The following is a 17,713-nucleotide window of genomic DNA, read 5'->3' as shown; positions in this document are numbered from 1 at the left end:
GCCCTTTACTATTTTATTAAAATAATAATAAAATAATAATTATTATTATCTGGCCTCCGTTTCCCCAGCCACTCTGGGCGGCTCCCAATCGAATAATAAAAACACAATACAGCATTAAACATCCTACTGTATCATCCTACCAGACACTGTCTTTAACCTTTTCTTATGGTTTGATACTTATTTCTGGACTCTATGATAACATCAACAGCTAAAGAAGCAGGAGCCTTCGAAGGCTAGGATAGAGGAATGTGACTTTTCTTTGTCTGACTGAAATAATGAGTTCTTTATGTGTGTGTGTGTCAAGAAAATGGTTCTGTGTTCTCAGGTTATTGCAGTGACTTATTTCCAGGGGATATTTTGGTTTAACCAGATTTTTGGAACTAACCCCACATTCTTTCTAGTATTTGGTTTTGTTAAGGTGTTGACATAATCTTGCTGGCACCTCCCCCTTTTAAGTAGATTATATTCACAACCAATTTTCTCAAAGCAAACAGATGGCTTCTCAACAAGAGCATGTCCGCGGAAATTATCCCTTGCAGAAGTAGAACAGTATTGCCACAAGAGACCTATGTTTGTCATTCATTTTCTTGTGAGATGTTACTCAGAACCATTATTTGCTTTCTCACCTTGCTCACATGAAGCAGGTGTGTGTGTGTGTGTGTGTGTGTGTGTGTGTGTGTGTGTGTATTTTCCTCAAAGGCCAACAAGACTTTAATGAAAATTGGGGAGTGGGGATGTACATATCAAATTGCAATATACATTGTCATTGCAATTTGAATTGGGGAATGTTTTTCTTTCTCTCTCCTAAAATTAAAACACATAAAACTAAAAGCAGGATGTTGGAGGATTTAGGACAGACCAAAAAAGTGCTTCTTCACACAGTGCATAGCTGAACTGTGGCATTTTCTCTCACAAGAGGCATCTCTCACAAGATGCCCACCAACTTGGATGGCTTATTTACAGAGGATAGGGACACGGGTGGCGCTGTGGGTTAAACCACAGAGCCCAGGACTTGCAGATCAGAAGGTCGGTGGTTCGAATCCCCACAACGGTATGAGCGCCCGTTGTTCGGTCCCTGCTCCTGCCCACCTAGCAGTTCGAAAGCACGTCATAGTGCAAGTAGATAAATAGGTACCGCTCCAGCGGGAAGGTAAATGGTATTTCCGTGCGCTGCTCTGGTTCGCCAGAAGCAGCTTAGTCATGCTGGCCACATGACCCGGAAGCTGTACGCCAGCTCCCTCGGCCAATAAAGCGAGATGAGCGCCACAACCCCAGAGTCGGCACGACTGGACCTAATGGTCAGGGGTCCCTTTACCTTTACCTTTATGACTACTATTCTTGAGGGTAATGTTCTGCCTCCACTGAATGAGTCAGTATACCTCTGAATACCAGTTGTTGGAAATAGCAGGAGAGGAGAATGCTTGCAGGATTCACGCAGCCATCTGTCTGATCTAGCATGGCTCTTCTTGATGTTTTATTTTTTAATTGCTGAAGCGGTAGGTAATAATAATAATAATAATAATAATAATAATAATAATAATAATAATGTGTATGCTAAGGTAAGGTGTACGCACCACTTGGCTGGAGAACTGCATTGTAAAATTTGGAGAAGTGCAACTTTTGAAGAATGGCTGTCATTCAGTTCACAAACTGCTTTATAAAGTGCAAATTAGGTAGATTTATGAATGTGAGCTGAATCCAATTTTTCTCCCATCCCCAGGCCAAATCTGTAGAAAACAGACTACAAAGCAATATTAACTTAAGCAGGAAAACGCTTGCCAAATTTCCTTTAAAAATTCTATACATGCCACTCTAAGAACAAGTGACTTAAATAGAAGAAAATCTATGTAACGGCAATGTGAAGGATTATATGTTTTAGATTTGTGGTGAACAGTATAGCCCTGATATTTTTTTAGTGCTCAAACTGAATTGCTTTAGATCCCTCTGTCATGACTGAACTCTGAGAACAGTCTTGTTAGAGCCATCAGTTGACAAGGAATCACTGCATTTCATCAATGATGCAATGCCAATCCATCTGTCTACCCATGGTATTTAGCTTTGATCAACATGGGAGTATATGAATGATTCACAAACATTTATGATTGCCAGTTAGTTTATTGCATGATCCCCAGGTAATCCAGTGATACAATCTGTTGCTGGCAGCTTCAAAACAGGAAATCGTAGGGTGATTTTCTGGGATGATAATTCAATACAACAATAACGAATGCAAGATGAGTGGCCCTTACAAATTTCATCCCTGCTCCTGGGTCTCAATGAAAGATTTGGATTCTATCCATCCTAGAGACTATCTTACCTCTATCTATCTATCTATCTATCTATCCATCCATCCACACACATACACATATTCACATATGCTTATCTGCACTTTCTCCATAACTGAAGCAGATCTGCAGATCATAGTGTCCGATTGTCTCTTACATGAGTATTTTCACTTCATGTCCATGTATTTAGTGTACATGGATGGAACGGAAACACTGTGTGCAGTTACACTGTGTTATAAGCTACCTATAGGTTTTGTGCTCACTCCTACATGCTCTCTTTGTAGGAGTCATGAAGCAGTTGACCAATTAACGCTGTGATGATATTTAAAAGAAGTCTGGCATAAAGGGCGGGATGGGCACTGAAATCACACTAGAGTCATCCAGTTGAACAGGGGCTCCTTTGTATCACTAAGTTGTTTAGCAGAATGACTGAATGACCCCGGACGTTATCAGTTTGTGATGCAATCTTAGCTCACGCTGGTATATCTAGTTGCTATTGTTCCCAAGCATTGTTTACTGGTTCTGAACCTTGCCAGCTACCATTGTCTCTCTCAACTTGTTTGCCAGGACCGGAGTAATGGGGTGAATGCAGAATCACATGGCATGTGTCAGTGCATCATCGAGTCACAACAGGTTCTTACCAAGTGCCAAATTTTGCTAAAAAGGGGGATTCTGCATGAGCTGAGTGATGGCAGATGTCTACAGCTTTGCACTGAATGTGGCAAAAATGTATTTCTCACGCTTCTTGAGATAGTTCCCTTTGGTCCTTTGCAGGTTCGTATTCTACACCACGCTGGGATCATTCTCTTTGGGGAGAAAAAGGTGAATTGTAATGATTGTAAGAAATATGGTGGTCACAGTGCACAGATGCACAGTAGCAGCAGGATATTTCCTCTCTTGTGTTCTGGTTCTATCCTTTGCGGAGAATGTGGCAATGGACTGAAATTTCTAGGCTATGCGAATACTGGCACCATTGCATTGTGCTGCTTCCTTGCCTGCTCCACATTACTGGTTATGCAGGTGTGGGCATGGAGTTTTCTGTGGGCATGGAGCTGCTGTTTTTGGAAGCAATCCTGTGTTTCCTGGAAAGGTGTAAGCCCTAACCTTCATTTATTTGATTTGTTCTCTTCTGCCCTTCAGCTAGAACGCGAAGCTTACAGTTGTGCTTGACAGATTTCTCCATTTTATTTTTATGGCTAGTGTTTTTAAGGACCTGCATGCCTTTGATCCTCGGTGGCTGCAGTGCTCTTCTAAAATGTCCCCAAAGAGGAGCTTTTCTGTAGGGATGCTTACAGATTCCTCCCCATGTGAATTTCTCACACAGTTTTGTGGTTCCTGGTGACCTGGTCTTGTCTCCAAAGCAGCATCATTACTCTCATGATCTGTCCAGCAAATGTCAAAAATCGAATCTAAAAGCTGGCGGAACTCTGTCAAAGTGCTGGGATCTGGTTTTGAGTTCCAGACTTAAGTTCAGATGGCTGTGCATGCGCAGTTTGCCATAGTTTGGTTTGCATTTTCCTGCCTTATAAGATTGCTGACATGCACCAGTACACATATTCATTGTTTAAATAATCACAGCACGGAAATTAATTCTTTCTGGTTCACAAGACCTTCTCCTTCATGTGCTGAATGTAGCAGAGTTACCCCCAATGGATATACATCAAGCAGTTGTGTGAAGGTCCTTTACATCACCACCAAAGCACTTACATGTGCTTTCTCTGTGTGGAGGTTTGGGGTGGTTGATGGTGAACCTTTCTGATGTGATTGCATTATTCAATGGATTGGGGTTTTTTAAGTTTTGCACTGTGATTTAGTTTATTAATGTGTTTATTCCTTGGTGCGCTCCAGTAACCTGTACTACAGTAAACTGTATGTGCCAATTCCAAAATTAATTTTGGAAACTTTGCAAGCTGAACTAGAAGGCAAGGGGAATTAGGAATGCAGGATAAAGTGAGCCTACAGACTAAAAACAGAATGGAACGGGGAAAATATGTTCATTACAGCTTTTCTGGAGTTTGCTAACCCCCCACCCTAGTAAGCCCTTTAGTTGAAATGTTGGGGGGGAAATCTGATTATTTTGGGATCCACTCTTGATTTTATATAAAACTATTGAATAATTATACCATGGATACTATTACAACTAAAACATTAACAAGAATAGAGGATGTAAATGTTCATTCTGATGCTGGCTCAGTGTTTCAGCTGATTAACAAATGTCTACTCTGGTTTGATTCTTAGGTTCTCCAAAGGTGCTTTCCCCCCCTTAAGCATTTGCTCTCAGCAGCATTGTCCAGACAGGAGTCAACTTCATCAGTCCAGAGCATGGGTGTACATGATTAATAACTGTTACTTTCAATAGGATTTAAGGCACCTTTTTGCTAGTTGGATTTTGGCCATTTTCTCTAGTGTCAAGAGATAGGTTAAAGAGGCGTTAATAACTCACTTGAATTGCTAACAGCTCATAATGTATTAAATCGGAGAGACCAGCTGCATCCACTATCATTCTGTCTGTTGTCTGTGCATGTTATGCTGTGACAAAGTGTATGTGTTTGTGTGTGTGTGTGTGAGAGAGAGAGAGAGAGAGAGAGAGAGAGAGAAAGAAAGAAAGAGAGAGAGAGAGAGAGAGAGAGAGAGAGAGGAAAGACAGCCCTTCTTTATCTTTTTAAGGACTTGCATTATTCACGACTCATCTTCTTTCTGTGTGCTTGTTGTGTATTCGTAGGGACAAGGTGATCTACTGAAGAATGCCAAGAACGAAGCTATAGAGAACATGAAGCAGGTCCAACTGGCTTGTTTGTCATGTGGACTCAGCAAAACCGGGATTTTGGATGCCAAGTCCAAACGGTGCCTGGAGGCAATAGAAGAAAAGGAGACTGGCGATGAGAATGGGAGGCTGTGAAAGAAGACCATCGCTGTCTGGCAATGGCATATATTTCAATAGCCTGAAATTATTTTTTTAACACATTTAAAAAGAGAAAGAGAAAAGACCGCACTAGATTGCCCTCTACCGGATATCAGAAGTATTAAAATCCTCACAATGCCAGTGTTTTATTTGAGTTCATTTATCCAAGTTTAAACTCTTGAAGTAGTGATATTTCTAATAAATCCAAGCTGTGTGTGTGTGTGTGTTTGTGTGGGGAGATCTAGTAAATGCTCTGTCATGAAGTTACATTGTTAGCCCTTTTCCTTATTTATTTTGGCATCTTTGATCAGAGTTTTATCCAGTGCTTTTTTTCTTTAAAAAATGTTTTGGGGTACTCTCATTTTCCTACTCTCATTGAAATACTGCCCCTCAATGAGGACAGATTCACATAATGTTTAGAGGTATGCGTCCCCCCAGAAAAAAAGCACTGGTTTTATCATTCTGAAGATCTTGGTGGATAGAGAGAATGCATAACACATTAATTTTAATGCTTCTTTGTACCATACTGTTGCTTTAGTGGCAGCTTCTAATAAACTGTGCTGTTCCAACTATGTAATACAGATTTTACCAGCAGAAGAAAGCACAGACATGAACCTAATCTTTTATTGGCATGGATGAATAATGGATTCCTCAGCATAGTGGGAATGATAAATAATTAATTTACCTATTAAATTAAGTTGATGAAATATTAAACAATCAGAATTTTTTTTTGGATAGATCTCAATGGGACTTCTGATGAACATTCCACTAACTTTTTTTTTTTGGCTAATCATGATTTGAAATGCACTCATATTAATAGAATAAATTGGCCATTTTGTTTCATGCAAGGAAGCCAGGGTGATATTTCAGCTCTGCAAAATTAGGGATGGAGTGATTTCCAAGCTTTGGTTATGAAATGTGAGATATCAAATATTCCTTTAGACATAATAGAATACGAAGGTGCTCCTTAGTAACTCTGGAATGTTTCCCAGCGTCATTACCTGAAGGAAGTTTATACAAACAGTGAGCTTGAGATAAAGCTCAAAGAACTTCATTCTGCTTACTTTGTTCCTATGAACAATCCCGCATATAACCAGCAAGGGCTATTTCTCATGATACATGTCAAACATGGGCCTGCATTCAAATGGAAGTTAAGCGTCTGGCTAGGAATACAAGTACAGTGGTGCCTCTGGTTACGTACTTAATTCGTTCCGGAGGTCTGTTCTTAAGCTGAAACTGTTCTTAACCTGAAGCACCACTTTAGCTAATGGGGCCTCCTGCTGCCGCTGCGCCGCCGCTGCATGATTTCTGTTCTCATCCTGAAGCAAAGTTCTTAACCTGAAGCACTATTTCTGGGTTAGCGGAGTCTGTAACCTGAAGCGTATGTAACCTGAAGCGTATGTAACCTGAGGTACCACTGTAGAGGTAACATGGAATGATGCTACTCAGAAGAAAGACTTGTTGAACAGCAGTTGCTCTGCAGTTCTCAAGGCTTTTCTCTCTAGCGCTAGTTGTGTGTGGTGTTATTCTCTCAGCCTGTCTTTTCAAGGAAGAGTTGTGAGAATAAACTCACACATTTAACATGAGAAGCAGGCCTAAGGCAAACACATAATAGCCTTATTTTGCTATGTCCAAGAGCAAGCACACAATGAAATATAGCTGGTGGAAGAGAAGGATAATCTGGTGAGAGCTGAGTGGTTGAATAAAACTCTAACCTGACCAGCTATTGAAAATCACATGATCAAACTTACCATGTTACTACTTGGAGTGTTATGCGCATTGATGTCATTATATAAATACACTAATTTGCTGGGCTGTGACAAAGCTGGTAGTGCGTCAACAGTGGTGCATGAGTCACATGACGATTCCAGTGCAAATATGGCTCCTCCCCCGTCTACTCAAATCATATTTCCACCACGCCAGTGTGATTCGGTGAACGTGATGTGCTAGAAATTTGAAGAAATTTGACAGAAGGCATAGTAGCAGAAATAAATAGCTTGGGAAATTTAATGATTGCCACCGTTCTCAACTTCATGCTGAAACTGTTGTCTGCTAGGGATCTGTCTCATGGTGAAGCTGAAGGACATAAGCAAACCAAAAACAAAAAGTCTTCATTTTACCATCCTTCATAATGTCTGGCTCAAACATTCTTAATGGTGTTCCTATATTTCAATCTTCTCAGTGCTTGAGTATGTATCTGCATTACCTCTGTTAGAAAGTAGTGTTCTATTGATATAAGAGACTATATTTATTTAAGCATTGCTTTTATTTTGAAAAGCTTTTTAAATTAATTTGATTAACAAATGTGCTGATTTTACTCAACAAAAAGGCCAATTGTTGAAATTTTGAGTCTGAAAATCTTGTATGCATTAAGTTATTTTGTTTTATTTTTCTGATTCCTTAACACTATTATGTTCATGTTGCACATTTCTGAGAGAGTAAAGCTATGGGAAAAAAATGAGCCATGTTTTAAGTCGATTACTGCACACTGATGAAATACATGTTCAGAATTTTGCCTTCAATAGCATGTGAACAGTAGGAAAAATATATTGATTTAGATCAATCACTTACTAAACAGAGATACATGGAATATTATGAGGCAACAGACCTACTCATAAAACCACACCACAAATTGAGAACAAAGTAATTTACTTTTTTTTTTTTTATAAAATTTTTATTGGGTTTTCACATTTTATATAGACAAAAACAAAAACACAAGAAACAAATAAACACATAAACAAAGAAAGAAAGAAAAAGAAAACAACAACAAACATATATACTTTCCCGAAAATATTATTTCCTAACCCTGGTCATTGACTTCCCCCTACCCCCTCCCTTGCATCCCCATTTCCAAATTTATGTCAGCAAATTGGCATTTCCCTGTCCTAATATTAGTCCTTTTATAAAAACAAACAAAATTAATTTTTTCTAAGTTGGACCTCAATTCCCTTCCATCGATTTCCCATTTTGTCTTGAATAATGATCTTTTTAACCAAATCCCATAATCATGAGTGTTGTTAGAACTTAATTTTTCCCTCCCTCCCATCCCCGGTTTGCGTCCCTTCCCAAAGCATGTCCAAAATAACAGTTCTTAGCCCGGGTTCCTCACGTCCGAGGCCCTCCAGTCTCTTTCAGTCCCTCTCCGCCGGTCTTGTTGGTAACCCTTTATGCCAGTCGTCACATCTCGAAAGAGTTCTTTCACCATCAGTCCAAAGTCTCTTCCCATATTTGCAAACAGCTGCTGAAGAGTTTCCACAAGGCATGAATCTTGAAGGTAATCAAAGTCAGAGTCTATGTGGAGGCCCCAATTATATTTCTTTATTTTAAATTCCTTAATTTCATAAACTCCCAGGGCCTCCACTTTCGTCTTCTGCATCTTTCGTGGATTTATAGTAGATTTACTCCAATAGTCTCCTTGTTTGTATTCCACAGGCGTCAGCTTCTGCTCAGTATTTTCCCACATCACTTCTTCTCTTTCTTGTTTTGTCTTCTCCTCTGCTTTTATTATCATTTCTGGTTCAGCTGTGGATTCTTTCTCATTGAGGTCCTCTTTAAATTCAGCAGGACTACTTGTTTCAGAAGTCAAGGTCATCAATTGTTCACTCATAGCCGTAGTCTGCTCTTGTAAGATTCCAACCAAATAAAACATCCTTTCGATTTCTCCCAGTATCTTTCCATCCACAGCCATTGTAATTCCACAGAATTCCCTCTAGAGGGAATCTGGTTACTTAGTATTCTTTTCCCCAACAGTCCTCTGTCTTGTTATTGTTTCTTTATTTCCAACAATTTTAGATCAATTGTAACTCTTTTTAATCCAGAGGTAACTTAGGTAGCAATTTTCCACTATTAACAGTCCGTTTGACAGCTTTGACAGCTGTCAAACTCTGCGCTTCTTAAACCAGCTCCAAAGCAGGACGCTCCCGGGCCCGGGAGGGGGGTTGTTTACAGCAGAACATAAAACATCCAACACTCCTCTCTCCTGCTCAAAATTTCCAAATCTTGGAAGTTACTGTCTTTTTTAAAACTCACCCTTTACAGGGTAGGCACTCCAGCTTAGTTCTTTTTTCGTTGCTCTAGATCGTCTGCAAGGTAGGGGGTGCGGACTTCCTTTTAGCACATCCCCCCATCGTCTCAAATTCAGTGGATAAATTTCTTAAAAGCCAAGTCCAAATTACTCACGGGTTGTTTTTTCAGCCGAATTTCAAGGAAGGAAGTCAGCGCTCTCCGGTCATGGCTCGCGGCTTCGCTCAGCAGAGGTAGCGATGGACTCTCAGTGCCGCGCCGCCCCCCGTATCCCCTCCGCAGCCTTTAAAAAGGCTCTTCGCGAATCAGGGGGGGCACTTAAGGCACCCGCCGAGTCTTCAGTCCGCAGGCATTCCGCGCCTGCGGTTTTAAGGGTCCCCGTGTCGCCGGCACGGCAAAGACCCGTCCCCTGCTGAGCCGATTCCCTCCGGAGCTCGGAGGGAATCCGCCATTCCCAGATCGCGTCAACCCCGGAAGTCGAGAACAAAGTAATTTACTGAGAATGGATCAGCCCTGGCTAACATGCTGCTGGTTAACTGCTGGCTGATATGGTTAAATCATAGCTGTCAACCTTCCCTTTTTTGTGGGAAATTCCGTTATTCCAGCGCTGCTTCCCGCTGCTATTCCGGATTGTTAAATATCCTGTAGACTGTCCCTAGGACAGGTGAGGCTGCTGATCCCTTATTTTCGAGTCTGCTGATCCCTTATTTTCAAATCTGAAAGTTGACAGCTGTGGGTTAAATCCAACTAAAGAATCACTTGATCTTTCTAAATGATGAAATTAGAGCTCATATTCTTATTGGGAGCAAAGTCTTCAGAGCTTTTCTGCCCACACGTGGAGATCTTTAAAGGTGGCAAAGGCTCTCTCCATCTCCCAGACGTGCTAGGATTTTGTCAGGCCTGGAGCAGAATATTCTGATTGACAGTATCAGAACGTGGCTGGGATAAAGCTATATAGGGTAATGCAGTGCGTTCCCCCTTTGCTAAGGAGTCCACATGCCTGAGTTGGATGCAAGCAGGACCCCGTATACTGGCATGGTTTGCATCCCAAGGGCTGCAGACCTCTGCACAGGGAGGTAGAGAAGTGAGAACTGCAATTGCTACTGAACAAGCCCGAGAGCTGAACTTGGTGGCTGTAACAATTCCAGGGTGGCCGTATCTCCTACTTGACAGAGAACAGATCTCAAAGTAGCTGTTTTACTACAAAGGAATTTCAGAAATAGGCTGGAAAGAGAAGCTGCTGAATTGCAACTCATTACCAAACTTAAAACCACGGAGAGACCTGGTCTGAACAGAGACATTGGATTCTTATCTCATTATACATGACTAAGCCATTTCTCACCTTCTCACCCCTTGCCTTTTCCTGTAAGACCTATTACAGTCGTTAAGAGTCGTCAACAGGCTCATCTCAGCTATCTGCCAATCTCCCATTCCCAACACCCTTCTGAGTAATACCCCTCCCCACCTTCTCACTATATAGAAGGATCTGGCAACTTCTGTTTCAATGTATCTGAAGAAGTGTTCATGCACACGAAAGCTCATACCAAGAACTAACTTAGTTGGTCTTTAAGGTGCTACTGGAAGGAATTTTTTTATTTTGACTATGGCAGACCAACACGGCTACCTATCTGTAACTTGACAGAGAACAGCCTTCTAGTTAAAGGTGTCCTTTGAAGGTCTCCATCTTTTCAGCAATATCCAGTCCAAGTCTAGTTTAAAGATAAGCCGCCTATATAAGAGAAGGGTGAGAGTTCACCTGCACGGCCCAAAACTTTTGCACTATTTATTTAGCTGAATATGTAGCTGAATATGTAGCTGAATAGTATTTATTCAGTATTTAGCTGAATAGCACCCAATATGGCCCTCCTCCCAAATAAATCAAAGTCATCATAATCAAGCTAATATTGCCTTCTGTTACATTCAAGCGATGTGCTGGCGGAATATATTGAAAACTCAGCAGGATTGTGATGATCCTGCCAACTGATCTCCAGAATGACCCCTATGACTTTGACCTGAGCTCCATTGGTATCTGTGAAGCCTCTGAGACTGCTGCAGATCCATCAGCATGCAGTCATCTCGCTGGGAATTATCAACAAAGTTCAAGAACCCACAAACTCCAATGAAGTAGAGCATTCGACTGTATGGAAAGCCGTGCTGTTGGAGGCAATTGATTGAATCATCCACCATGAAAGTGAGCCAAGCGTGCTTGTTTGTGCCTTCAGTCACTTAGTCCCATTCGTACAGCACTGCAAAACGAATCTTTGTTAGCACTGGGAAGTAAATGCATTCTTGGTAGCTCTGAGTTTTCACCTGAGGCCATGGAAATGCACCTAGAAACAGTTACCAGTGCGTTGAAGACACACAGAGATGTGTTTGGCAAAGAGTGGTGAATCTTCTCTGTGCCAGGTTCGATGAAAGCAACATTCAGCAAGCCGTAGCTAAAATGCTGAATTAATCGAAACTACTGGTTATTCCTTTAGAGAAGAAACTGGATTGACGCTGCAATTTCAGCTGAGTGCAGGACACCTCCTATGGGGATACGATCTTGAATTTGATGCGCGTTGCTAGAGACTATGTCAGTGAGGAAGACACAGCCATTCAGATTGTAACAGAGGTTTCTATAACATTATTTTTGATGAAAACAGCAACATCTTTCTCTCTCTCTTTTTCAGCCAATGATACAAAACCATTCCCAAAGTCGTCCCCCCCCAAAAAAATATGACCTATTTTCCCAAATAAATTTCAGAATTCTCTTCATTAAACAAGGTTTTATGTATTTTCTTCTTTTAATACAGAATCCAGCCATTTTACATCCAGAGTAAAACCTTCAGAAAACCCCATAGCTAACTTCTGCTTCCTTTTACTTATTCATACAGTCGTGAATTGTAGAGTTGGAAGGGACCCATGAAAAAATAGGTCATAAATATTTTTAGGGGATGAAAAGACTTTGGGAATGGTTTTGTATCATCAGGAACTCTTGCTGTTACTCTGCCACCACACTCTCTCCTTCCTTCCTGAAATATGGGCAGCTGGCTGGTAGATATGCCATGCCATTGGGTTTAAACATGGGCTTTTTAAGGAGCAGGTGAACCACTGACTCTTTAAGGGTGGTTGCCAGCTCCCCATCACAAAACTCTGGATTCGCCCAGCCACCCCACTCTGGCTGACTTTAATCAGCCATGAAGAGCAGGCCTCCAGAGGGTATATGGTTGGATAAATCACAGACAGCAAGCTAGTGGCCCACATCAACTGGCTCCATCAACCGAAAATGATCCCATAATCCTAGGCAAGCTGTAGCCTCAGCTGGATTGATAGCAAAGTCACTATGAAGTCAAACGATATTGCTTTTTTAAATTGTTGCATTAATGTTAATCTCTCCGAGACAATTTTTTGATGGATTTTTGATGAGAGTAGAAATACGGTAAGGTAAAGGTAAAGGGACCCCTGACCATTAGGCCCAGTTGCAGACGACTCTGGGGTTGCGGCGCTCATCTCGCTTGATTGGCCGAGGGAGCCGGCGTACAGCTTCCGGGTCATCTGGCCAGCATGACTAAGCCACTTCTGGCAAACCAGAGCAGTGCATGGAAACGCCGTTTACCTTCCCGCCGGAGTGGTACCTATTTATCTACTTGCACTTTGACGTGCTTTCGAACTGCTAGGTTGGCAGGAGCAGGGACCGAGCAACGGGAGCTCACCCCGTCGCGGGGATTCAAACCGCTGACCTTCTAATCAGCAAGCCCTAGGCTCTGTGGTTTAACCCACAGTGCCACCCGCCGTCCCTAGAAATACGGTAGCTAAGGCAATATTGAATAGAAATTTTGTAACTAAAACAAACTAATAGTAAGAATGGGGCAAATTTAAATTTTGGGTTGGGTGCTCTGCTCATTGGAATGAAGTCCCACGTTCCTTAGATCCTTCCCAAATCGCTGGCTCTATCATAAAATTGGCCCAGGACTGTCGGTGTTTATATTGGCTTCGCTCGTTATCCCTTTAGCAGCAGCATAACAGGAATAGACCTGGGCAGGCTTTGTCTTGCACAAAGGGAAAGGGGCAGATGTCACCTGCTAAATTTCCATGAATCTTCCCCCCCCCCCGTAAAACCAAAAAATTAAAACAAACAAGCCTGCAGGGTTAGTACAAAATTTGAAGACCTTAGGTGCGTGGAGCAAATTTTTGATGTCTGAATGTGCCCTTTGTAAATAGACTTGACAATGAACGCTTGTGCGTTTTAAGGGAAGTACGATGCGTGCACCCTCTAGTGGCAAAGACACACACACAAAAAGACTCTTTTCCACACCTCTCACAAGCATCTGCCACTGGCATTATGCACCAACGTCTATATTTTTATATATATAATATTTTATTAGGTTTTATCAATAGAAAAGTTTAGAAAATACAAAAGCAAAAAAGATACAAAATTACAAAATACAAAAATACAAAATACAGACATTAAACACAAGAAAAAAAGAAAAAGAAAAAGCACATATAACAGAAAAACAAAATTTCCCTCTTTCTTAATTTCTCATCTTTAGTTAACTTATTTTCCTGACTTCCTCACGTCTCCCATTTTTGTATCCCTTTTAAAAATTGGTTCAGCAAATTCATGTCCTATTAGTTTATCTATTATTAATCCCATCTTACATTTTACCTTGTTGCTAGAACCCCTTCAGTTCATTTCAATGTCATCAGCATTCAAAAATTTTACAATATTTCTGCAAATAAGTTTTAAATTTCCTCCAATCTTCTTCCACCGACCCTGGTCTCAGATTCTGCCAGTCGTTTCTGCCATCTCCATATAGTCTATTAGTTGCATCTGCCATTCTTCCAAGGTGGGTAGATCTTGTGTCTTCCAATGCTTTGCAATGAGAATTCTTGCTGCTGCTGTAGCATACATAAAAAAAGTTCTATCCTTCTTTAACACCAATTGGCCAACTATGCCCAGGAGAAAGGCCTCTGGTTTCTTCGGGAAAGTATATTTAAATCTTTTTCAGCTCATTATATATCATTTCCCAGAAAGCCTCGATCCTATTATGCACCAACGTCTAATCTCCAATAAAGCAACAGTGTGGAAAAGGCATTGTGCTGCAGGCAACATTGGAGAAATCTGTTTTACCTCTTTCATATTTATGTGGAGACCCACAGCCTTTGCACTCTCTTAACCACGGTGCTGCTAATTTGCAAACAAGGATCTTTTCACAGACAGAAATCAAAACATGTAGCCTTTCCAATCTCACTGCTCAGAGTAGGGAATCGCCTGCTTAATTTCTCCGTGGTCTGAAATGTGACAACAACCCCAATCTGTAGCTTTGCATACATTGGTGATGCGGACAATAAGAAATTAAGCAGAGCCCTGCTGCATCAGATAATCAAGAATAGCATCCCAGTTTCCACAGTGGGAAGATGGATTGATTGACAGTCCTCTCCTATTACCACCCCACTGTCTTCAGCAACTGGTATTCAAGGTTATAGTCCCTATGAACATGGAGGTTCCCATTTACAGAGCAACCCTGACTGTCGTCTGTTCAGAAGAAAGCCCTACGGAATTGAATGCCCAGCCAACACCTCTCTTCAAGTGTCCCAGAGAGTGAAGTTCTTTGATAGTCATTTGAATGGCAAATTATTGATCTTTGCTAACCATTAAGTTGATTTAACCTAGACAGCATCTTAAAAAGTAGAGACATCACCTTGCCAACAAAGGTCCGTATAGTAAAAGCTATGGTTTTCCCAGTAGTGATGTATGGAAGTGAGAGCTGGATCATAAAGAAGGCTGATCGCTGAAGAATTGATGCTTTTGAATTCTGGTGCTGGAGGAGACTCTTGAGAGTCCCATGGACTGCAAGAAGATCAAACCTCTCCATTCTTAAGGAAATCAGCCCTGAGTGCTCACTGGAAGGACAGATCATGAAGCTGAGGCTCCAATACTTTGGCCACCTCATGAGAAGAGAAGACTCCCTGGAAAAGACCCTGATGTTGGGGAAGATGGAGGGCACAAGGAGAAGGGGACGACAGAGGACGAGATGGATGGACAGTGTTCTCGAAGCTACCACCATGAGTTTGACCAAACTGCGGGAGGCAGTGGAAGACAGGAGTGCCTGGCGTGCTCTGGTCCATGGGGTCACGAAGAGTCAGACACGACTAAACAACTAAACAGCAGCAGCAACAACAACAATGCTTTTCAAAAAAAATTGTGTATCTAGGGCTTTTCCCCCCAGGCAGAACTCACTGGAACTCAGTTCTGGCACCTCTGAGGTGGGCACTATTGCCATTCTAAGAGAGTGAGGGAGGTGTTCACGGAGAGTTAGGGCACCAGTTTTTCTAGAAAAATAGCACAGATTAAAAGCACTAGAATTTCCAATGTGTATTAAATGTTAAACTTTAGGAAGCTGCTTTCTACTGAGGGTGAAAGCTCTTCCACCCTGGATGGTCAGATGCCAATCCTGTCCAGCACTGAGGGGAATTTTTACAACACAATGTGCAGAGGTGTGGTAAATAGTATCCAAAACTAACTTTTATAATTCACAAAATGTGTGTGGGTTTGTGGAAGAGTGGAGACCCTTTTCGGTTCATCTGAGAAAATATTATAGTCAAGTGAAATTGTAGACAGGTCTGGAAATATAAGCAAAGGAATGAGAATGATAAAATAATGTAAAGTAGGATATATGTTATATTTAAGGCAGTGGATAAAATTATTTGAACAGAAACATCATGGAAGTAAGGGTGGGAAGTCAAAATGCTAAGGGAATATTGTGTGGAAACTGAATTTAATTTGTTAAATTTTATGAAAATCAATAAAAATGTATAATTAAGAAAAAAACAACCCACAAATGTGGCTAAAGGTATTTCACTGCTGATATACACAACAGTGAGCTTTGGAGGTAAGGTAAGGAACTATCCTAAGCTGAACATGTACGTGAATGTAAAAAGGTAAAGGTAAAGGACCCCTGGATGGTTAAGTCCAGTCAAAGGCGACTATGAGGTTGCGGCATTCATCTCGCTTTACAGGCCGAGGGAGCCAGTGTTTGTCCACAGACAGCTTTCCAGGTCATGTGGCCAGCAGGACTAAACCACCTCTGGCGCAACAGGACACCATGACGGAAACCAGAGCGCACGGAAATGCTGTTTACCTTCCTGCCGGAGTGGTACCTATTTATCTACTTGCACTGGTGTGCTTTTGAACAGCTAGGTTGGCAGTGGATGTATGAAATGAATGCTAGGATCTGAGTTTTAAGATATGTATGCTCCATTAAGAGGTAAGTAAATAACAACATGTAGCTTAAATGGGACAACGTGTTCAAGCACTTCGCATCTGCTAGCTGTATGAATAAATGCTGGGGAAAACCCTGAAGTGATGAAAAGCATCCATTAGAATGTACTTTACAAATGTAATGACTTTGCCATCCGTGATTTGGCTCTTTTGCAATCTAGCTGGAGGATGGCAACAGATTCTTGAACAAATGATAGGCTGTGGTGATGCCAGGCGTTCATGCTTCAGCTATTGATAAATCAAGCGGCGCATGGATGAGGGAGAGACTGCTTCACATGACAGACTGCTTTATTTCAGAATAATTCCAGAGGGGTCAACATGATACGAAGGCTGCGTTGCTCACCTTAGTCTTGCTCAAAGAAAAAAAGAATCTAGGAGAAATGAGGGGATCTGAAGATTGTGAAACTCATAAACACTTTAACTTTAAAGTTTGATCTGTTCCATTCTCTCTTTTGCGGTTCAAACAGAAACCTTGTGTGTACACAAAATAGATCCTTCCTCTGCTACTGTGGTATAGTACAAATTGCAGTGTGGGGTACAGCTGGTTGAATTAAGTCTTCGAACAGTATTCCATCAGCATCAAACAATTGTGTAAGAGAAATGAAATGAAATAAGAGAAAACCAATTTATTTCACCAAAAAAATTGAAAATAATTTGGAGTTGATTTTTCTTTTGCCTTGTCATCAGTTATATTATTTAAAAATGAGTAATTTATATTTGTTAATTTTCATCTGTAATATTTGATTTCTGGGTGTTGATAAGATATTGTGTCTAGCTGTTTACTGTTTTACAATACGGGGTTTTCTTTCTTTGTTTTTTGTAGCTGATTTCTATATACAATGCTTATTTTAACACTGAATGCTTTATTTAGAGTTTCTTTTTTATATTTAAGGTGACATTTTCTGGGTTTTTTTGTTTTTGCATTTTTTTCCTATTTAAGATGATTTCACATATGTTGCAAACCTCTTAAAGATTTCTTTAAATATGGCATATAAATGAAGTAAGTCAACTGTCTGAGGGAAGAACCATATGACACATAGGAGCCAACTCCTAGGGGCTGAGGTCCCTTTGGCCCACCAATAAAATATTTGAGGGCCCTGGGCCCCCCAGAGTTAATGGGCATTGCTATTCAAATGGTGTGCGCACACTGCATCTTGTGATCAATTAGATCAGCTGGGGTCTTTTTTGGCTAAGCTAAAGTGTGACATATAAATGCTCCTTCTTCTTTAGTTGCTATGTACT

At 41.1% G+C, this 17,713-nt stretch overlaps 1 protein-coding gene across 2 annotated transcripts in view; it reads left to right on the top strand.

The window, feature by feature from the left end:
• The window catches only part of PLCL1 (phospholipase C like 1 (inactive)), a 189,246-nt gene extending 183,921 nt beyond the window's left edge, over positions 1-5,325 (top strand). For both annotated transcript variants that reach the window (XM_082225695.1, XM_082225694.1), the window contains exon 6: positions 5,005-5,325. In XM_082225695.1, the coding sequence (XP_082081821.1) occupies positions 5,005-5,181 (177 nt within the window). In that variant the 3' untranslated portion in view covers positions 5,182-5,325. The remainder of the gene's footprint in view (positions 1-5,004) is intronic.
• The last annotated feature ends 12,388 nt before the right edge of the window (positions 5,326-17,713 follow it).

The sequence above is a fragment of the Podarcis vaucheri genome, assembly GCF_965113315.1.
Source record: "Podarcis vaucheri genome assembly, chromosome: 1".
Classification (NCBI taxonomy): Eukaryota; Metazoa; Chordata; class Lepidosauria; order Squamata; family Lacertidae; genus Podarcis; species Podarcis vaucheri.
Note: the sequence above shows the minus strand (reverse complement) of the source record. Positions and strands in the feature narration are given on the sequence as shown.